This window comes from Scyliorhinus torazame, chromosome 28 (assembly GCF_047496885.1).
Source record: "Scyliorhinus torazame isolate Kashiwa2021f chromosome 28, sScyTor2.1, whole genome shotgun sequence".
Taxonomy (NCBI): domain Eukaryota; kingdom Metazoa; phylum Chordata; class Chondrichthyes; order Carcharhiniformes; family Scyliorhinidae; genus Scyliorhinus; species Scyliorhinus torazame.
In genome coordinates, this window is record NC_092734.1 from 22816693 (window position 1) to 22839598 (window position 22906).

The 22906-nt window shown below is 48.8% G+C and overlaps 1 protein-coding gene across 2 annotated transcripts in view; it reads left to right on the forward strand.

Annotated features, from left to right (window-relative positions):
• LOC140403576 (vinculin) overlaps nucleotides 1-22906 on the forward strand; it is a 209475-nt gene that overhangs the window by 131294 nt on the left and 55275 nt on the right. For both annotated transcript variants that reach the window (XM_072491635.1, XM_072491636.1), the window contains exons 9-11: nucleotides 5847-6000; nucleotides 7176-7351; nucleotides 8334-8524. In XM_072491635.1, coding sequence (XP_072347736.1) covers nucleotides 5847-6000; nucleotides 7176-7351; nucleotides 8334-8524 — 521 coding nt within the window. The remainder of the gene's footprint in view (nucleotides 1-5846; nucleotides 6001-7175; nucleotides 7352-8333; nucleotides 8525-22906) is intronic.

Sequence of the window (22906 nt, forward strand, 5' to 3'; positions counted from 1 at the left end):
ATTCGCTAGACCCTGGGGTGGTCCCGGCGGATTGGAAATTAGCAAATGTGACACCACTGTTTAAAAAAGGAGGTAGGCAGAAAGCGGGTAATTATAGGCTAGTTAGCTTAACTTCGGTAGTAGGGAAGTTGCTGGAATCTATCATCAAGGAAGAAATAACAAGGCATCTGGATGGAAATTGTCCCATTGGGCAGACGCAGCATGGGTTCATAAAGGGCAGGTCGTGCCTAACGAATTTAGTGGAATTTTTTGAGGACATTACCAGTGCGGTAGATAACGGGGAGCCAATGGATGTGGTATATCTGGATTTCCAGAAAGCTTTTGACAAGGTGCGACACAAAAGGTTGTTGCATAAGATGAAGATTAATGGCATTAAGGGGAAAGTAGTAGCATGGATAGAGGATTGGTTAATTAATAGAAAGCAAAGAGTGGGGTGTTTCTCTGGTTGGCAATCAGTAGCTAGTGGTGTCCCTCAGGGATCAGTGTTGAGCCCACAATTGTTCACAATTTACATAGATGATTTGGAGTTGGGGACCAAGTGCCACATGTCCAAGTTTGCAGACGACAACAAGATGAGTGCTAAAGCAAAAAGTGCAGAGGATACCGGAAGTCTGCAGAGGTGTTTGGATAGGTTAAGTGAATGGGTTAGGGTTTGGCAGATGGAATGCAATGTTGACAAATATGAGGTTATCCATTTTGGTAGGGATAACAGCAAAAGGGATTATTATTTAAATGATAAAATATTAAAACATGCTGCTGTGCAGAGAGACCTGGGTGTGCTAGTGCATGAGTCGCAAAAAGTTGGTTTACAGTTGCAACAGGTGATTAAGAAGGCAAATGGAGTTTTGTCCTTCATTGCTAGAGGGCTGGAGTTTAAGACTAGGGAGGTTATGCTGCAATTGTATAAGGTGTTAGTGAGGCCACACCTGGAGTATTGTGTTCAGTTTTGGTCTCCTTACCTGAGAAAGGACGTACTGGCGCTGGAGGGTGTGCAGAGGAGATTCACTAGGTTAATCCCAGAGCTGAAGGGGTTGGATTACGAGGAGAGGTTAAGTAGACTGGGACTGTACTTGTTGGAATTTAAAAGGATGCGGGGGGGATCTTATCGAAACATATACAATTATGAAGGGAATAGATAGGATAGATGTGGGCAGGTTGTTTCTACTGGCGGGTGAAAGCAGAACTAGGGGGCATAGCCTCAAAATAAGGGGAAGTAGATTTAGGACTGAGTTTAGGAGGAACTTCTTCACCCAAAGGGTTGTGAATCTATGGAATTCCTTGCCCAGTGAAGCAGTTGAGGCTCCTTCATTACATGCTTTTAAGATGATGATGGATAGTTTTTTGAAGAATTAAGGATTAAGGGTCATGGTGTTTGGGCCGGAAAGTGGAGCTGGGTCCACGAAAGATCAGCCATGATCTCATTGAATGGCGGAGCAGGCTCGAGGGGCCAGGTGGCCTACTCCTACTCGGAGGGCAGTGAGGCTATATGGGTAGAGATCAGGAATAAGAAGGGTGCAGTCACAATGTTGGGGGTTTACTACAGGCCTCCCAACAGCCAGCGGGAGATAGAGCAGCAGATAGGTAGACAGATTTTGGAAAAGAGTAAAAACAACAGGGTTGTGGTGATGGGAGACTTCAACTTTCCCAATATTGACTGGGACTCACTTAGTGCCAGGGGCTTAGACGGGGCGGAGTTTGTAAGGAGCATCCAGGAGGGCTTCTTAAAACAATATGTAGACAGTCCAACTAGGGAAGGGGCGGTACTGGACCTGGTATTGGGGAATGAGCCCGGCCAGGTGGTAGAAGGTTCAATAGGGGAGCATTTCGGGAACAGTGACCACAATTCAGTAAGTTTTAAAGTACTGGCGGACAAGGATAAGAGTGGTCCTAGGATGAATGTGCTAAATTGGGGGAAGGCTAATTATAACAATATTAGGCGGGAACTGAAGAACATAGATTGGGGGCGGATGTTTGAGGGCAAATCAACATCTGACATGTGGGAGGCTTTCAAGTGTCAGTTGAAAGGAATTCAGGACCGGCATGTTCCTGTGAGGAAGAAGGATAAATACTGCAATTTTCGGGAACCTTGGATAACGAGAGATATTGTAGGCCTCGTCAAAAAGAAAAAGGAGGCATTTGTCAGGGCTAAAAGGCTGGGAACAGACGACGCCTGCGTGGAATATAAGGAAAGTAGGAAGGAACTTAAGCAAGGAGTCAGGAGGGCTAGAAGGGGTCACGAAAAGTCATTGGCAAATAGGGTTAAGGAAAATCCCAAGGCTTTTTACACGTACATAAAAAGCAAGAGGGTAGCCAGGGAAAGGGTTGGCCCACTGAAGGATAGGCAAGGGAATCTATGTGTGGAGCCAGAGGAAATAGGCGAGGTACTAAATGAATACTTTGCATCAGTATTCACCAAAGAGAAGAAATTGGTAGATGTTGAGTCTGGAGAAGGGTGTGTAGATAGCCTGGGTCACATTGAGATCCAAAAAGACGAGGTGTTGGGTGTCTTAAAAAATATTAAGGTAGATGAGTCCCCAGGGCCTGATGGGATCTACCCCAGAATACTGAAGGAGGCTGGAGAGGAAATTGCTGAGGCCTTGACAGAAATCTTTGGATCCTCACTGTCTTCAGGGGATGTCCCGGAGGACTGGAGAATAGTCAATGTTGTTCCTCTGTTTAAGAAGGGTAGCAAGGATAATCCCGGGAACTACAGGCCGGTGAGCCTTACTTCAGTGGTAGGGAAATTACTGGAGAGAATTCTTCGAGACAGGATCTACTCCCATTTGGAAGCAAATGGACATATTAGTGAGAGGCAGCACGGTTTTGTGAAGGGAAGGTCGTGTCTCACTAACTTGATAGAGTTTTTCGAGGAGGTCACTAAGATGATTGATGCAGGTAGGGCAGTGGATGTTGTCTATATGGACTTCAGTAAGGCCTTTGACAAGGTCCCTCATGGTAGACTAGTACAAAAGGTGAAGTCACACGGGATCAGGGGTGAGCTGGCAAGGTGGATACAGAACTGGCTAGGTCATAGGAGGCAGAGAGTAGCAATGGAAGGATGCTTTTCTAATTGGAGGGCTGTGACCAGTGGTGTTCCACAGGGATCAGTGCTGGGACCTTTGCTCTTTGTAGTATATATAAATGATTTGGAGGAAAATGTAACTGGTCTGATTAGTAAGTTTGCAGACGACACAAAGGTTGGTGGAATTGCGGATAGCGATGAGGACTGTCAGAGGATACAGCAGGATTTAGATTGTTTGGAGACTTGGGCGGAGAGATGGCAGATGGAGTTTAATCCGGACAAATGTGAGGTAATGCATTTTGGAAGGTCTAATGCAGGTAGGGAATATACAGTGAATGGTATAACCCTCAAGAGTATTGAAAGTCAAAGAGATCTAGGAGTACAGGTCCACAGGTCATTGAAAGGGGCAACACAGGTGGAGAAGGTAGTCAAGAAGGCATACGGCATGCTTGCCTTCATTGGCCGGGGCATTGAGTATAAGAATTGGCAAGTCATGTTGCAGCTGTATAGAACCTTAGTTAGGCCACACTTGGAGTATAGTGTTCAATTCTGGTCGCCACGCTACCAGAAGGATGTAGAGGCTTTAGAGAGTGTGCAGAAGAGATTTACCAGAATGTTGCCTGGTATGGAGGGCATTAGCTATGAGGAGCGGTTGAATAAACTCGGTTTGTTCTCACTGGAACGAAGGAGGTTGAGGGGAGACCTGAGAGAGGTATACAAAATTATGAGGGGCATAGACAGAGTGGATAGTCAGAGGCTTTTCCCCAGGGTAGAGGGGTCAATTACTAGGGGGCATAGGTTTAAGGTGAGAGGGGCAAGGTTTAGAGTAGATGTACGAGGCAAGTTTTTTACGCAGAGGGTAGTGGGTGCCTGGAACTCGCTACTGGAGGAGGTGGTGGAAGCAGGGACGATAGTGACATTTAAGGGGCATCTTGACAAATACATGAATAGGATGGGAATAGAGGGATACGGACCCAGGAAGTGTAGAAGATTGTAGTTTAGTCGGGCGGCACGGGCTTGGAGGGCCGAAGGGCCTGTTCCTGTGCTGTACATTTCTTTGTTCTTTGTTCTTATAGTGCCCAACGTTAAATGTGATTCCATGGTTGGAAACAATCCTGATTGTGCTAAGAATTACAATAAAAACTAATTTAATATTATCAGTCAGGATTGCAGTGTGGCTCATGAATGCATTATGGGCGACGGGCGGGGGGGGGTGGCATTCTCTGGTTCATTTTCCATGGCAGGGGGTGCCATTCTCTGGTTCATTTTCCATGGCAGGGGGTGCCATTCTCTGGTTCATTTTCCATGGCAATGCCTTGACCTTAGAGTTGACCTGCCTGGTTCTCTTGCATTCTCCACAGTAATGCCTCTACCAATCAGAATCCATTTGCCAACCAATCAGCAGTCTTCTGATGCAGTATAAATCATTGTTCCTTTACTATTGGTTTACCTTGCGTCTGTCATAATGAGTGCAAGGTGAAAATCTTCGATTGTATGTCTCTTTTTCAGCAATATTCAAGATCTGTACTACCAAACATCTTTTAATATCAATTGCTTAAGGATATTTCCAAATTAAAATAATAAAACAATCCCTGTGTCAGATATCATAGCAGTATTGTTGTGACCATGAATTGCCAATATAAGAGTTAAAAGCTTTATCCTTATGGTTTAGATAATTCTGTGATTTTGTAATGTTCCTAGAATGTAGTCTGTAAGATCAGTTCATTACAACAATGCATGTCAGCCAGTTAGCCCCTTGACTGTGTTTCGCCATTCAGTGGGATCTTACTTCATCTGTGAACTACCTCCATATACTTGCCCTTGGTATCTCTTGATACCTTTTGGCTAACAAAAATCTCTCAGATTAAAAATTAGATTTGACCTCACATTGGTTGATGTTTTCAGAAGAGAGTTTCAAACTTCTACCACCCATTGTGTGTAGAAATGTTTCCAAACTTTGCTCCTGAAAGGCCTGGTTCTAATTTTGATATTATGTTCCAAGTCCACGATTCCCTCACCAACAGAAACAGTTTCTATTTACCTTTTGAGTTCCTCTTAATATTTATTTTTCTTAACTTTTTTTTATGGGACGTGGGTGTCACTAGAACAGCCAGCATTTTTTGCCCTTCCTAATTGCCCTTGAACTAAGTGGCCTACTTACCATGGGCAGTTTAGATGCATTGTTGTGCATCTGGATCCAGCTTTTTTTTTGAATTCCACGTTTTAAAAAGATGAATTGCATTCATTTTCTTCGGATTTGGTGGAGTGATGGGATTTGAACTCGTGTCCCCAGAGCATTAGCCTCAGCCTCTGGATTACTGGTCTAGTGATATTACCACTATGCTACCATCTTCCCACAAATGTCAGTCAGATCATGTGTTAACCTCTCAAATTCCAGGCACTCCTACCCTAAGTTGTGTAATTTTGACTCTTAATTTAACTATGGGGTAGCAGTTTCATTTTGATATATTTATACTGCACCCCTCCAAGGCCAATATACCCTAGGGTGTGAGGCCCAGATTGCTCACAGTAGTCACGGTGTGGTCTAATCTGTGCTTTTTATAGATATAGTACACCTTCCACCCTTTTTGTATTCTCGCATTTGGATATAAAAGCTAGCATTCCATTAACCTTTTGGATTATTTTCTGTATTTATTTGTAATTATCTTTCATGATCTATGTACATTGTCCCCCGATCTCTTTAGACCTCTGCATTTTCTATTCTCATAAATGTGGCCCTGCTTAATGCATGTAAAATAATGGTATGCATGTGTGTGCGTAAGTAAAAGGGAGATAATATTAGTAATATTTTATTTATGAGTAGAGGTCAAGGTGCCACACCCATTGCCATGCAGAAAGCACAGCAAGTATCCCAAGGACTGGACATGTTAACAGCTAAGGTGGAGAATGCAGCCAGGAAACTGGAAGCCATGACTAATTCAAAGCAGGCCATTGCAAAGAAAATAGATGCTGCTCAGGTAACTTCATTAAATTCTTGGGAAATGTTTCACCTGACTGTTTGTACACAGATATGGATTCTTCAAAGCTATCTGTTAGAATCTTATATTGACAGATTCATAATTTGAAGTTCCTTCTCTGTTGCATGGGGACTGTTTTCTTGTTCCCAAGGTCTCCTCCGGTTTATGGGCATATGGTCTTTTGATGTAGAGATAAAGGTGAAATGAAGGGCAGAGGTGCATTTGTGCGAGTTGTTGGAAAAGAGGTGTAATTCCTATAAGGATGGTTCATGTTTGGAATTTTTAAGAAATTAACAATTTTGAAAGAGTGATGCTGGTCATTTTGAGTGAGGTAAAATTTGTTAGAAGTGAAGAGTTGGCTAGTCTCGAGTCAGATGTAGATGTTATCTTTGGGAGTTTTCCATTGTGCTGTATTGGGGAGGGGGCTTAAGAACCCTATGGGATTCTCAGCCAGGTACAGACTTCTTTCTAGATCAAAACAAATTACTGTGGATGCTGGAATCTGAAACAACAGAAAATACTGGACATTCTCAGCAGGTTTGACAGCATCTGTGGACAGAGAAGGGAGCGAACGTTTTGAGTCTGGCTCACTCTTTGTCAAAGCTGGAGTGAACTGGAAATGGGGTCAGATTTATACTGTTGTGGGGTGGGGGTTGAGCAGTGGGTCTAGATAGGTGGCCAGCGATAGGTTGAGATTGACAAAGATGTTGTGGACAGAAAGACCAAGGGAATGTAAATGCAGGTGATTAAGGCTAAGAAGAGTACAGATAGTGGCACATAAAGAGATTAGAATGTGTTAATGGCAGAACAAAGGTAAGCAGTGTGTCAATTTGGCCCATCTGTTCCCTGTTCCTAGTTGCCCTTTGACATACGGCTTGGCCAATATTTTTCAGTGGGTATTGAGAGAGCACTGTTGGTTCTTCCACTTGACTGGGATGACATTTTCTAATCTTGTAAACTATTATATCTGTTGATTATCTGCAAAACAGTGGTTTAGTGTTCTGGCTGCGTCCTGCAAAACTCCAGAAATTGTTGAATGTATAGGTAGTTTAGGAACAACATTCAGTATGTTAAGACATAACAAAGGATATGGTACTTTATAAAAATGTGGAACATTTGTCCTGAATTTTGTTTATGAATGACAAGTATTTTCCATGGCTTTGACACTTATTTAGAGCTGGCTGGCAGATCCACATGGAGGTCCTGATGGAGAAGAGAACATCCGTGGTATTTTAACAGAGGCTAAGAAAATTGCGGATCTTTGTGAGGACCCGAAAGAACGGGATGATATACTACGGTCGATTAATGAAATAGGAGCATTAACAGCTAAGCTGTCTGACTTGAGAAGGCAGTATGTATTCAAAAAATGGATAATTGAAGGACAAACTGATGATCATGGAGTTTCTTTGAATCTATCAATTCTTACCCATTTAGCATGAAACTCTCATTTCAGTTAATAAATGTTTGGCTCGATTCAGCAGACAAAAGTTAAAGTTCGTTTTTGGGCACGTTTGGCACGGTGTTTCTCGTAGGCTGCAGTGACGAGATTCACCCCCGCTATTCACCAACCTCAGGGAGTTTCTCTCCACAAAGGCCACGCTTTAGTGGATTTCCTCCTGGCGAGCTGACCTGGAACCCCTCTCAACCCCCCCCCCCCCCCCTCCCCTTCAATGGAGAATGCCAGGGTGCCATGCTGGCAGTGCTCAGGTGCCAGGGGGAGAGCTAGGGTACTATCCTGCCTTGTTCCCAACCACCCGGGGGTCTCTAATGGCCTGCTAGACCTCTGTCACGCTTGTGGAAACCAGTGCTAAGCGGCGCCCTGCCGAGGTCTCGCAGGCACGGCCGTTGACTCCTGGGCGGCGGGTGAAAGTGGCGTCCGGATATTTAAATTGGCGTAATGGTTTAGTTATATATGCAGATGTGGATCTTGCCCAGCGACGGCGTGATCCAGATTACGCCGGGCAGTGCAAGTTGAGTATCTTGCGATTGGCCCAGTGACTGGTGTGGAGCCTGATTTGGGGCTCTCCTGGGATTCACCCGGCATGCCCAGATCCAAGCTGGGTGCAACGTCATCACCAAATTGCCCCCCGTTGTCTGTTCTGAATTAAGTCTTAAAAGTCAGTGCAGTTTGTTACCCCTTACAATCATTAAACTCACTCCTAACATGTACCCAGTGTCGACAGCTCTGCTTAAATTTTCACCAATTATTGCCCCACTTTTTGAATTTTAATGAAATTAGTGATCACATTTGGCAACACTTGGCTTTTTTTACTTAAATGCTGTTTGATTCATGTTTAGCGTATAGTTGTGACCCTGCTTTCTGTGCTTTGCAGAGGTAAAGGTGATACCCCAGAAGCACGTGCTTTGGCGAAGCAAATTGCTACCACACTGCAGAATTTGCAGACCAAGACAAACCGAGCAGTGGCCAACAGTCGGCCGGTAAAAGCAGCAGTTAATTTGGAAGGCAAAATCGAGCAGGCCCAGCGCTGGATAGATAATCCTACAGTTGATGGGCGTGGTGTGGGTGAGTACACTTTAAATTCTTTGAAACACAGAATCAGTGTTAATTGATTCATTTGAAAGGCCAGTGTCTCACTCACAGGGTGAAGGACTTGTGTATATTACTTTATGCTACCGTTCACATTGGGGAAATAATCGGTAAAAGCCATTTTTACTGCACCATCTCTACCCTAATTTGTTGTTAAATTAATGTGATTCGAAGGATTCAAAATGGTGGAACTTTGTACTTCGAATCAAGTATGGAATTGCAGCTTGAATTCAAATTGACAACCCACCAGTGACACTTTGACTTGAATTTTGAGCTCTGCGAAAGAACTCTTCCACTCCAAAACTCTACTAGCTGGTGAATAACAAACTTAGTTGGGACAAGTTTTAGGTGTGGAGTACACACCACAAAAATATAACACACAACATTTTTGTTCTACGGAAAGGGAAAGAAAATATAGGGAGAAGTACTTTATTTTTTTCTCTTTCATCCATATTATAGATATTGTAGAAAAACAGTTTTTAAAATATAAATCTATTGCCTGCTAATGTTTTCCACCAAGACCTATCATTTTTGGTGACCTTTGGTTTATTGTATTCCTGTTGGATTGCCTATTGTTTTGAGACTTTTACTGTAATAAAGAAACTAAAAGCACCATTGGCTACAAGCAAAATTGGCTATACACTGTTCAGTAATCAACATGTAGTCTGAACGACAGAAAAGATTCTCCCATTTAATTTTTTAAATGACCAAAAGTCCCCTTCCATGATTATACTTTGCTCTCCCTTAAGTGGACACTGCATTCTCCAGGAAACAATCCAAAATTATACTGAGCTCCTGATAGCTTCCTTTTTCTTTTCCTAGCCGGATAACTTCCAATCCCATAATGATTCTTACAGTGAGGGTTACCCTGGAGATTCCTCCCTCTCGCCAAAACTAAGGCAAATCTTCCAGCCTTGTTTAAATCCTTATGAACTTGGTCTCTTCAATTTGAGAACGAGCTCCCACCCGCATTCTCCACGGTGAATATTAGAAACTGCTCTGCCTCTCTTTCTTTTCTCTCCTTCTCACTCTCCAACCCCGATCCTACAATGACTTCCTATAGGCTATTCCTTCCTTTTTAAAAAATATTTTTATTCTCCTTTTTCACATTTTCTCCCACATTTACATCCATCAACAATAAACAATAGTCAGCAAGATATGTCAGTCCCCATAATAACAACGATCCCATCCGCCCACCAACCCCCAAACATCAGCCCGCATGTTTACATAAACAAATGACAAAAAGGAATCGGGGATTACCCGTAGTCACCCTTAATCTACACAGCCCCCCCCCCCACCCACCCACCCCCACAACTAATGTTCGATGTTACCCAGTTCTTGAAAGTACATAATAAATAGTGCCCATGACTTGTAGAACCCCTCCGAGCTTCCCCTCAGTTCAAACTTAACCTTCTCAAGGGTCAAGTATTCCAACAGGTCCCCCCGCCACGCCAGGGCACTGGGTGGAGAGGCTGCTCTCCATCCCAGCAGAATCCGCCTTCGGGCGATCAACGAGGCGAAGGCTATGATAGCTACCTCCGCTCCCGTTTCCAACCCTGGCTGGTCCGACACCCCGAATATGGCCTCCTGGGGACCCGGGTCCAGTTTCACACGCACCACCTTGGAAATTACCCTAAACACCTCCTTCCAGTACTCCCCTAGCTTTGGACAGGCCCAAACCATATGAACGTGATTCGCGCCCCCCACCCCCCAACGCTCACACACATCCTCTACTCCTTCAAAAAATCGGCTCATCCTCGCCCTCGTGAGGTGCGCTTCACCTTCAGCTGTATCAGCCCCAACCTCGCACATGAGGTGGAGGCATTCACCCTCCGGAGCACCTCACACCAGACCCCCTCCTCTATAACCTCTCCCAGCTCTTCCTCCCACTTTGCTTTGATCCCTTCCAGTGGTGCCTTATCCTCTTCCAAAATAGCTCCATACACCGCTGACACTGCCCCCTTCTCCAGTCCCCTTGTCGTCAACACCTCCTTCAGCAATGTGGAGGCCGGTTCCTCTGGGAAGCTCTGTATCTCCTTCCTGGCAAAATCCCGAACCTGCATGTACCTAAACACTTCTCCCTGTTCTAGCCCATACTTCGCTTCCAGCTCCCTCAATCCTGCAAACCGACCCCGAAGAAACAAATCTTTTAGCGTCTTAATCCCCTTCTCTTCCCATTTCCGAAAACTTCCATCCCACCTCCCTGGTTCAAATCTGTGGTTCCCCTGAATCGGCATTTCCCTTGACCCTAAACCCAACCCGAAGTGTTGGCGAAACTGCCTCCAGATTTTCAATGAAGCTATTATTACCGGACTCCCTGAATATTTCCCCGGAGCTATCGCGAGCGGCGCTGTTGCAAGTGCCTTCAGCCCCGACCCCCTGCACAAACTCTCCTCCATTCTGACCCACTGAGAATCAGCCCCTCTGACCCAGCTCCTCACTTTCTCCACATTCGCCGCCCAGTAGTAGTACAACAGATTCGGGAGACCCAAACCCCGTGCCTGCCTTCCCCTCTGTAGCAGCACCTTTCTCACTCTGGCCACCTTCCCTCCCCATATGAATGAGGTAATCCTTCCCTCAATCTCCCTGAAAAAAGACTTTGGCAGGAAAATCGGTAGGCATTGAAAAATAAACAGGAATCGCGGCAACACATTCATTTTAACCGCCTGTACCCGACCCGCCAGTGACAGAGGAAGGCCACCCCACCTTGCCAGATCGGCTTTCACTCTCCCCACCAAACTAGTGATGTTGTACCTGCGAAGCCTCCCCCACCCCCGGGCAACCTGCACCCCCAGATACCTAAAATGAGTCCCTGCTCTACGGAATGGCAGCCCACCACCCCTGCCCCCACCCCCGGCCGAGACACCACAAAGTACTCACTCTTGTCCAGGTTCAACCTGTACCCCGGGAAAGACCCAAATACCCGCAGTAGCTCCAATATTCCTCCTATCGACGCACTCGGCTCCGACACATACAGCAGCAAGTCGTCGGCATATAAGGACACCATATGCTCTATTCCTCCCCGCATTATTCCTTTCCATGCTCCCGAACTTCTCAATGCGATGGCCAACGGCTCAATCACAAGTGCAAACAGCAGGGGGTCATAGGACATCCTTGTCTCGTCCCACGGTGGAGAGAAAAGTATCTCAAACTGATATTATTTGTGCGGACACTCGTCTTCGGCTCCTTGTATAATAGCTTTACCCAGTTCACAAACCTTGGTCCAGTCCCAAACCGCTCCAGCACTGCCATCAGGTACCCCCATTCTACCCGATCAAACGCCTTCTCAGCGGCCAATGCCACAACCACCTCTGTTTCCTTTCTTTCCGCCGGTGCCATAACAACTTTCAAAACCCTCCTAATGTTCGAAAACAGCTGCCTCCCTTTCACGAACCCCGTCTGATCCTCCCCTATCACCTTCGGAAGGCACTCCTCCAGCCTACCCGCCAGTACCTTCGCCAACACCTTTACGTCCACATTCAGAAGTGATATGGGCCGATACGACCAATACTCCATCGGATCCTTATCTTTTTTTAGGAACAGGGAAATCGATGCCTGCCCCAAGGTTTGCGGCAACACCCCCTTCCCTATCGTCTCCTCAAACATCCCACCTTAAATTTTTTATAATATGCCACCGGAAACCCATCCGGCCCTGCCACCTTCCCCGACTGCATCCTCCCAATCGCATCCTTTATCTCCTGCTCCACTATTGCTCCTTCTAATGTAGCCCTGTCCCCCTCCCCTAGCCTCGGGTACTCCAACCCATCTAAAAGTTCCTGCATCTCACGGTCTCCCCCGAGTGGCTCTGACTTGTACACCCTCTCATAAAACTCCTCAAAAACCTTGTTAATCAGCACTGGGGCCACCACCAACTTCCCTGCCTTCACCTGAAGAATTTCCCTTGCCGCTGCCTCCCTCCGGAGCTGACCTGCTAACATACCTTATCTCCGTGTTCATAAACTGCACCCCTTGCTCATCTCAGTTGGCGCACCGCCTTCCTGGTGGACAGTCGGTCGAAGCTCGCCTGTAGTTCCTTCCTCTTTTCCAGCTTCGCCGGGTCCCCATCCTCTGCATACCTCCTATCTATCTCCAACATCTCATCTATTGCCCTCTGCCGCTCCAACCTCTCCTCGTTATTCATCCTGGCCTTAAACAAAATTACCTCACCACTCACCACCGCCTTTAGAGCCTCCCAGACGACTGCCTTCGACACCTCAGCGGTACAATTGAAACCTACATATTCCTTAATTGCCGTTTCAATTTTCTCACAGAATACTTGGTTCCCCAAAAGCCTCACATCCAGTTTCCACCCCGGTCTCTGCGCTGCCCCCTTCTCTAGCACCATATCCACCCAATGTGGAGCGTGATCTGACACTGCAATTGCAGAGTATTCCGACCCCTTGACTCCAGCCAGCAAAGCCTTTCCCACCACAAAAACATCGATCCGCGAGTATACCTTGTGGACCGCTGAGAAAAACGAATACTCCGTTCCCTTGGGTGCAGGAACCTCCAAGGGTCCACCCCTCCCATTTCCACTATTAGCCCAGCCAGCGCCTTCGCCCCCCCCTGATGGGACCAGCAAGCGCGGCCGTGATCTGTCCAACCTTGGCTCCTGCACCAAGTTCCAGTCCCCCCCACAATCAGCTCATGCGTGTTCAAGTCGGGAATAGCCCCAAACACCTTCCTCGCGAATCCCACATCGTCCCAATTGGGACCGTATACACTTAACAGCGCCACTAATCTCCCCTCCAGTGTTCCTGTCACAATCACATATCTACCCCCCTGATCTGCCACCACCTTCTCCATCTGGAAGCGTACCCTTTTGCTGACCAGCACCGCTACCCCTCGAGCCCTTCCATCAAATCCGGAGTGAAACACTTGGCTAACGCAGCCCTTTTTAAGTCTCACCTGGTCCTTCTCCCTCGAGTGAGTCTCCTGCACCATTGCGACATCGGCTTCAAACTTTTAAAAAATTTAAAAAATATATATATTTATTAAAGTTTTTTAACACAATTTTTCTCCCTTACAAACAATAACAACCCCCCCCCCAAACAAAATAACAAGAAAACGCACAGAGCAAGATATATACATGGTGAAATGATGTGTTTACATCGCTTTATACACTGGCTCTCTCCCGCACGTGCCAGTTTCCCCAACCCTTCATGTTATCTCCTGCTCATCCACCCTCCCAGGCAATCCCCTCCCCCCAGGTTTCTGCTGCTGCTGACCGACCCTCCTCTAACCCTCCGCGAGATAGTCTAGGAACGGTTGCCACCGCCTGTAGAACCCCTGCGCAGACCCTCTCAAGGCAAATTTAATCCTCTCCAGCTTTATGAACCCAGCCATGTCGTTTATCCAGGCCTCCATGCTGGGGGGCTTCGCCTCCTTCCACATTAGCAAGATCCTTCGCCGGGCTACTAGGGACGCAAAGGCCAGAATGCCGGCCTCTTTCGCCTCCTGCACTCCCGGCTCGTCCACTGCTCCAAATATTGCTAGCCCCCAGCTTGACTTGACCCGGACTTTCACCACCTGAGATATTGCTCCCGCCACTCCTCTCCAGAACCCCTCCAGTGCCGGGCATGACCAAAACATATGGACACGGTTCGCCGGGCTCCCTGAGCACCTTCCACATCTGTCCTCTACCTCAAATAACCTACTCGACCTCGCTCCCGTCAAGTGCGCTCTGTGAACCACCTTAAATTGTATCAGGCTAAGCCTGGCACACGAGGAAGAGGAATTAACCCTACCTAGGACATCAGCCCACAGACCTTCCTCAATCTCCTCCCCCAGCTCCTCCTCCCATTTACCCTTCAGCTCCTCTACCAGCGGTTCCCCCTCTTCTTTCATCTCCTGGTGTATTGTCAACACCTTGCCCTCCCCGACCCATACACCCGAGATCACCCTGTCTTGAATTTCTTGTGCCGGGAGCAACGGGAATTCCCTCACTTGTCGCCTCACAAATGCCCTCACCTGCAGATATCTAAAGGCATTTCCCGGGGGTATCTCGAACTTCTCCTCCAGTGCCCCTAGGCTCGCAAACGTCCCGTCAATGAACAGGTCCCCCATTCTTCTAATCCCCGCCCGATGCCAGCTCTGAAACCCCCCCGTCCATCTTCCCCGGGACAAACTGGTGGTTACCCCTGATTGGGGACCACACCGAGGCTCCCATCTCCACTGGCCCCAGATCCTTAGCGTTGCCGCCACCACCGGGCTCGTGGTGTACCTTGTCGGCGAGAGCGGCAGCGGTGCCGTCACCAATGCCCCCAGGCTCGTTCCTTTACAGGTCGCCATCTCCATCCTCTTCCATGCCGCCCCCTCTCCCTCCATCACCCACTTGCGGATGATCGCCACATTTGCTGCCCAGTAGTAGCTCCCTAGGTTTGGCAGCGCCAACCCGCCTCGGTCCCTACTGCGTTCCAGGAACCCTCTCCTTACCCTCAGGGTCCTATTCGCCCACACAAACCCCATTATACTCCTACCTACTCTCTTGAAAAGGGCCTTGGTGATCACGATGGGAAGGCACTGAAACACAAACAGAAACCTCGGAAGGACCACCATTTTGACCGACTGCACTCTACCCGCTAGCAAGAGCGGTAACATGTCCCATCTTTTGAAGTCCCCCTCCATTTGCTCCACCAACCTCGTCAGATTCAGTTTATGTAGGGTCCCCCAACTCCTGGCTATCTGGATCCCTAGATACCGAAAGCTCCCCTCCGCCCTCCTCAGCGGGAGGTCCACTACCCCTCTTTCTTGGTCCCCCGCCTGTAATACAAAGAGCTCACTCTTCCCTACATTGAGCTTATAGCCCGAAAACCCAAACCTCCACCATCCCCTCCATTGGATCCGCCACGTACAGCAACAGGTCATCCGCATAAAGCGACACCCGATGCTCTTCTTCCCCTCGGACCACCCTCCTCCATTTATTAGACTCCCTCAATGACATGGCCAAGGGTTCGATCGCCAATGCAAACAACGGGGGAACAGGGGACACCCCTGCCTCGTCCCTCGGGAAAGCCGAAAGTACTCCGACCTCCGCCGGTTCGTCACTACACTCGCCACCGGGGCTCTGTAAAGGAGCTTAACCCAACTGATAAACCCTCCCCCGAACCCAAACCTACGCAGCACCTCCCTGAGGTACTCCCACTCTACTCGGTTAAAGGCCTTCTCCGCGTCCATAGCTGCCACTATCTCCGCCTCTCCCTCCTCCGATGGCATCATTATCACGTTTACGAGCCGCCGCACATTAGTGTTTAATTGCCTGCCCTTTACGAATCCCGTCTGGTCCTCGTGGATCACCCCCGGGACACAGTCCTCGATCCTCGTGGCCAGCACTTTTGCCAGCAACTTAGCATCCACATTAAGGAGCGAGATCGGCCTGTACGATCCACATTGCAGTGGGTCCTTGTCCCGCTTTAGGATCAAAGAAATTGTCGCTTCCGACATTGTCGGGGGCAGGGTCCCCTCCTCTCTTGCCTCATTAAAGGTCCTTACTAGTAGCGGGCCAGCAGGTCTACGTACTTCCTGTAGAACTCCACCGGGAACCCGTCCGGTCCCGGGGCCTTCCCCGCCTGCATACTCCCCAAACCCTTGCTCAGCTCCTCCAACCCAATTGGTGCCCCCAAACCAGCCACCTCTTGCTCCTCCACCCTCGGGAATCTCAGTTGGTCGAGGAATCGTCTCATCCCCTCTTCCCCCGCTGGGGGCTGGGATCTGTACAGCTCTTCGTAGAAGGCCTTAAATACCTCGTTTATTTTCGTCGCACTCCGAACCGTGGCTCCCCTTCCATCCCCGACTCCCCCCATTTCCCTCGCCGCCATCCTCCCACGGAGCTGCTGTGCCAGCATCCGACTAGCCTTTTCCCCATACTCTTAGGTCGCCCCCTGCGCCCTCCTCCACCATGCCTCCGCCTTCCCCGTGGTCAACAGGTCAAACTCCGTCTGGAGCCGTCGTCTTTCCCCAAGTAATCTCTCCTCCGGGGCCTCTGCGTATCTCCTGTCCACTCTCAAAATCTCCCCCACTAACCTCTCCCTTTCCATGCCCTCTGTCTTCTCCCTATGAGCCATGATGGAGATTAACTCTCCCCTGATCACCGCCTTCAACGCCTTCCATACCACCCCCACCCGCACCTCCCCGTTGTCGTTGGCCCCCAAGTACCTTTCAATGCACCCCCTCACCTTCCCACACACCGCCTCATGTGCCAGCAGTCCCACATCCAGCTGCCACAGCGGGCGTTGGTCCCTCTCCTCTCCCAGCTCCAGTTCCACCCAGTGCGGGGCGTGATCCGAAACGACTATGGCCGAATATTCCGTCCCCTCCGCCCTCGGGATGAGCGCCCTGCCCAGAACAAAAAAATCTATCCGAGAGTAGGCTTTGTGCACATGGGAGAAAAAAGAAAATTCCCTGGCCTGCGGCCTTGCAAACCTCCATGGGTCCACTCCCCCCATCTGATCCATAAACCCCCTAAGCACCTTGGCCGCCGCCGGCCTCTTTCCAGTCCTTGATCTGGAGTGGTCCAGTGCTGGGTCCAACACTGTATTGAACTCCCCTCCCATTATCAGGCCTCCTACCTCCAGGTCCGGAATGTGCCCCAACATGCGCTTCATGAATCCAGCATCATCCCAGTTCGGGGCGTATACATTTACCAACACCACCCACGTCCCTTGCAACCTACCGCTCACCATCACATATCGCCCTCCATTATCCACTCCGATAGACTTGGCCTCAAATGACACCCGCTTCCCCGCCAATATTGCCACTCCTCTATTCTTCGCGTCCAGCCTCGAGTGGAATACCTGTCCTACCCATCCCTTTCTTAACCTGACCCGGTCCGCCACCTTCAGATGTGTCTCTTGGAGCATGACCACGTCTGCCTTCAGTCCCTTTAAGTGCGCGAACACTCGGGCCCTCTTCACCGGCCCATTCAGGCCCCTCACGTTCCACGTTATCAGCCGGATTGGAGGGGCTTTCTCTCTCCTCTCTTTCCCCCCCCCCCTCTTCTGTGTCCCATTCCCTTTCGGCCAGTGCAGCAGCAACCCTTTTCTCCCCCCCTTCCCCCCCCTCTCCTCCCCCCCCGCTAAACCCCTGTCTAGCTTTTGTGCTCCCCCATATCACTCCTGTAAGTCAGCTGACACCTGCGCACCCCGGCTTCCCCCGCCGACCCATTGACCTCCCCGTGTGGGAGTGTCCCAATCAGTATGCGTTCCTTCATTCTCCTTCCCGCCTTTCTTCCCGCGCGCGGGGAAAACCCTGCGCTTTCCAAAGCCCGCCCCGCCCCCTCTGGCGCAGCTCCTGTCGCGGCCTTGTCTCTCTCCCCAAGCCCATGTAACATTTCCTGCGTGTGATTGACCCCCTATATACAACAACCATCACACATCAAACCTCAAACATCCCCCCCCACTCTCACAGACCCTCAGTTAGAGTCCAACTTTTCAGTTTGTATGAAGGTCCACGCCTCTTCAGGCGTTTCAAAATAATAGTGTTGGTCCTTGTATGTGACCCACAGTCGCGCTGGCTGCAGCATTCCGAATTTCACTCCTTTCTGGTGCAACACCGCTTTGGCCCGGTTGAAACCGCTCTCCGCTTTGCAACATCCGTACTCCAGTCCGGGTATATTCGGATCTCTGCATTGTCCCACTTACTGCTCCGCTCCTTCTTGGCCCATTTCAGGACCCTCTCTCTGTCCGTGAACCGGTGAAATCTCACCACCATCGCCCTTGGTGGCTCATTTGCCTTGGGCCTCCTCGTCAGCACCCGGTGTGCCCCGTCCAGCTCCAGCGACCTCGAAGGGGCCTCCGCGCCCATCATCGCCCCGAGCATCGTGCTCGTGTATGCCCCGGCATCGACCCCCTCCACTCCTTCGGGGAGACCCAGGATCCGCAGATTCTTTCTCCTCGACCTGTTCTCCAGGTCTTCGAGTCTTCCCGCCCACCACTTGTGTAGCGCCTCGTGCTGCTCCACTCTCACCGCCAGGCCCAAGAGCTCGTTCTCGTTCTCACTGACTCTTTTCTGTACCTCCTGGATCTTTACCTCGTGGGCCTTCTGGGTCATCCCTAGTCCTTCAATTGCCAACAGCATAGGCGCCAGCATCTCCTTCCGCAGCTCCTCGAAGCAGCGCTTGATGAACTCCTGCAGCTCCGGCCCGCACTCCGTTTTGTCCCCGGCAGCCGCCATTTTGTTTTTCCCTCTCCTCTCCCGCTGCTCCAATGCCGCTTTTCTGGCCGTTTCACTTCTGGTCCAGTCCATAAAAGTTGGAGGGGGACCTCTCTCTTCCCTTCCCCACGGGTTGTCTTCGAAAAAAATTCCGTTGGGGCTCCTCTAACGAGTCCGAAAGTCCATAATAGCGGGAGCTGCCGAATCGTGCGACTTAGCTCCGCATAGCCGCAACCGGAAGTTCCGGCTTCAAACTTTTAAGATGTGCAAGCACCCTTGACCTCTTGACCGGACATCCTAGCCCTCTCACGTTCCACGTGATTATCCTTACTGGGGGTCTCTCACCCCCCCCCCCCCCCCCACCTTTCTTATCCACCATCACCATACCACCCGGCCCTGCCCCATAAGCCTGACCCGCCCCTATCCATTGTTAACATCGAACCCCTTTTCCCCCCCCTCCCAAGAACCCCCCCGACAAAAACATCCCCCAACAGCCATCCCTCCACCCCCTCTTGCTCGCCTCGTAGGCCCATTGAAGCCTGCTATCCAGGCTTCAACATCCGCAGTCCTCCTCTCACCTCACCCCCGTTCACTAACTGACTTTAGTTAGCTAGCGCGGGTGGCTCCCCCCCCAGCCAAGACCTCTTGCCCCCTTCCGCCCAGTCCCAGAGAAAGAAACACCAAAACAAACCCAACAATCCAACCCCTACAATTCACTAACATAACATTTAACCGTCACAACACAGAACGCCATTAACCTGAACTCTGTAACAGTGCAAAGAGAAGTAAATTTCAATACAAATCAGTAAAAAGAAAGTTGTAACATTTGTACATTTTCCAGCCGCTCAAACACAGTCCACAATTTCTCTTCCAGTTCTGCTCTTCACGTCTGTCTCAAGCCTTCTGCCCTCACGAACGCCTCAGCCGCCTCCGCTGTCTCAAAATAAAAGTCTTTGGCGTTATATGTTACTCTCAACTTCGCCGTGTACACCACACCAAATCGCACCCTCTTCTTGTACAAAGCCGCCTTCACTCGCCCAAATTCCGCTCGTCTTTTTGCCAACTCCACCGTCCAGTCCTGGTAGATCTGAACCGCAGTACCATCCCACACCTCACGCTCCTGCTTCGCCCAGCTTAATACTTTCTCCTTCATGCAAAACTTATGGAAGCAGATAATTACTGCCCTTTGCGGCTCGTTCACTTTGGCCTTAATGACCGATGAGCTCGGTCTAGCTTGTACAGGGTGGGGCTCTCACCCTCCCCCATCAGCTCCGCCAACTTCTTAGCGAAGTATTGCGTTGGCCTTGGGCCCTCTGTCCCTTCGGGCAAGCCCACAATTCTCAAATTGTGCCGTCTTGAGCGGTTTTCCAAGTCTTCCAGCTTTGCTTGGAGTCCTCTGTTAACCTCCACCACCCTCCGTAGCTCCTCCCCGTATCGAGGTGATCTGGTCGCTGTGTCATGTCACGGCCCCCTCCACCTCCTTCATCTTCTCGCCCTGCTCTCTCACCTCGGCCAATGCCTTTGCCACCTCCACCCTCATCGGGCCGATTGCCTCCTCCAACAATGACCTCAACACGACCGCCATCTCTTTCCTCAGGACCTCCATCTCTTTCCTCAGGACCTCCATGTGCCTCACCAAACGTTTTTCCAGCTCCTCCACCATCACCTCGGTCATCTTCTCCACCGTAAGTAGTGCGGCCCCGCCTTGCAGTTTGGCTTCCGCCATCCTGTCAACACTTTTGCTTTTGCTCGTCTTCTCCTTCGGCGGCGAACCCGCGTTTCCTCCTTTATTCGACGCTGCTTTTCGCATCCTTTAGCGGCTTATTGTTTTTTATCTTCTTTCCTTTCTCCTCTCTCCCCCTTCACCCTCCTGCCCTTCATCAATCTGACATTCTTCTTTTTTGAGAAAAAAAAACTTTCACCAAACTTCCTTAAATCTTCTTTCTTTCTCCTCTACATTCACCTGGGACCAGGCTTCAACCTTCCTTCTTCTTCCTAGGTGGGAGCCATCCGACGTGGAGCACCCTCCCTACATGGCGCCCTGGCCTCGGGCCTGCCGCCTCGGCCTCCTTGTAGCTCCGCCCCGGCTGCTCTGACCTGCCGGGCCCGGCGCCTCAGCCCCCACCGCCCGACACCCGCGTGGGGTTCTTCGCCGGTTTTTAAACCGGCCCCGCTGGCTGCTCGTGGCAGCCCCAAAGGCCGACGATAGTCTGGGAGTGCGTGAGGACTCGGGGATTTCCCCGAAATCGCCGCGAATCGCGGCCACCGGCGGGAGCTCTTGTTATTGCGGCCACCCTGCTCGCCCACGCCACCAGAAGTCCGCTATTCCTTCCTAATGGCCATCACAGAACCATGGAAATGTTACAGCACAGAAAGAGGCTATTCAGCCAATTATGTATGTACCAGCTCAAGATAATAAAAACTAGCTGCCTGTTGTAATCCTACCTTCCATCACCCAGTCTATGGCCTTGCCGGTTATGCCACTTTAGGTGCAGATCCAAGTACCTTTTAAATGAGATGAGTGGTTCTGTATCCACCACAAAGCCAGGCAGCGAATTCCAAAGACTTGGCACCCTCTGGGTGAAGACGTTTTTTCCTTGTGTCCCCTCTAATCCTTCTACCAATCATCTTAATCAGTTTGAAGCTGATCACTGTCTGTGTGGAGTTTGCACACTCTCCCTGTGTCTGAATGGGTTTCACCCCCACAACCCTAAGATGTGAAGGTAGGTGGATTGGCCATGCTAAATAGTCTCTTAATTGGGAAAATAAAATCTTGAGTACTCTAAATTTAAAAAAAACTAAAATATATTCCAGAAAGAAAGAAAGATTGTCGAGACAAGGAAGTTAAAGATAACATAAAGACAAAAATTGGGGAATGCTATATTGCAAAGGTCAGTGGCAGGCTGGAAGATTGGGAAACTTTTAAAGATCAACCAAGGGTTACTAAAAAAGTAGTAAAAAGAGAAAAGGTAAATTATGAAAGAAAATTAGTGTAAAATATTTTTTTAAAGTTAGCAAAAGCTTTCGTAAGTATATACAGGGGAAGAGAGTAGCTAAATTGAATGTTGGTCCCTTGGAGCATGAGACTGAGGATTAATAATGGGTAACACACTAAATCTGTATTTTGTCTCAGTTGCTGTACTATTGCCATCCCAATAGTAACACATAATGCAGAGGTAATAGAAAAGGAGGCATTTAGAATAATCATCATCAGTAGGGAAATATTACTGAGCAAACTATTGGGTTTGAAGGCAGACAGGTCCCCAGGGGCCTGATGGCTCACATCCTCGGGTCTTGAAGGAAGTGGCAGGGGACATGGTGGATCCAATGGTTATAATATTTCAAAATTCCCTGGATGCAGATAAGTTTTCAGTAGATCGGTAAAATGCTAATGTAAAGTCCCTTATTCAAAAAGGGAGGGAGGCAGAATGTAGGAAACTATAGATTAGTTAGTTTAACATCTGTTGTTGGGAAATTGTTAATATCCATTATTAAAGATGTAATAATAGGCCATTTCGAAAGTCAAATCGCAATCCATCAGAGTCAGCATGATTTTGTGAAGGGTAAATTGTATTTGACCAATTTGCTAGTTATATGAAGCTGTAACAAGCAAAGTGGATAACAGGGATCCTGCAGATGTAGTATATCTGGTCTTCCAGAAGGCATTTCATAAGGTGCCGCACAAAAGATTAATACACAAGGTAAGATCACATAGAATTAGGAGTAATTTATTAGCTTGGATAGTGGTCTGGCTAACAAACAGAAAGCAGAGAGTCGGGATAAAAGGGTCTTTTTCTGGTTGGCAAGATGTAACTAGTGGGGTGCCACAGGATTCGGTGCTCAGGCCCCCAACTATTTACAATATATTTCAATGACTTGGATGTAGTGATAGAAGGTACGAAAGCCAAATTTGCAGAAGACACTAAAATGGGTAGGATAGTAAGTTGCAATAAAGAAATAAGAAATTTATAAATGGATATCGATAGGTTAGCTGAGGGGGTCAAAATTTGGCAGATGGAGTTAACATGGATAAGTCTGAGATCATCCATTTTGGTCGAAAAAAATAGAAAGGCAACTTATTATCTAAATGGAGAGAAACTTCAGACGTCTTCGGTGCAGAGGGATCTAGGTATCGAAGACAAATGGAATTTTGGCATTTACTGATAAGGGAATTGAGTATAAAAGTAAGGAAGTGTTGCTCCAACTGTA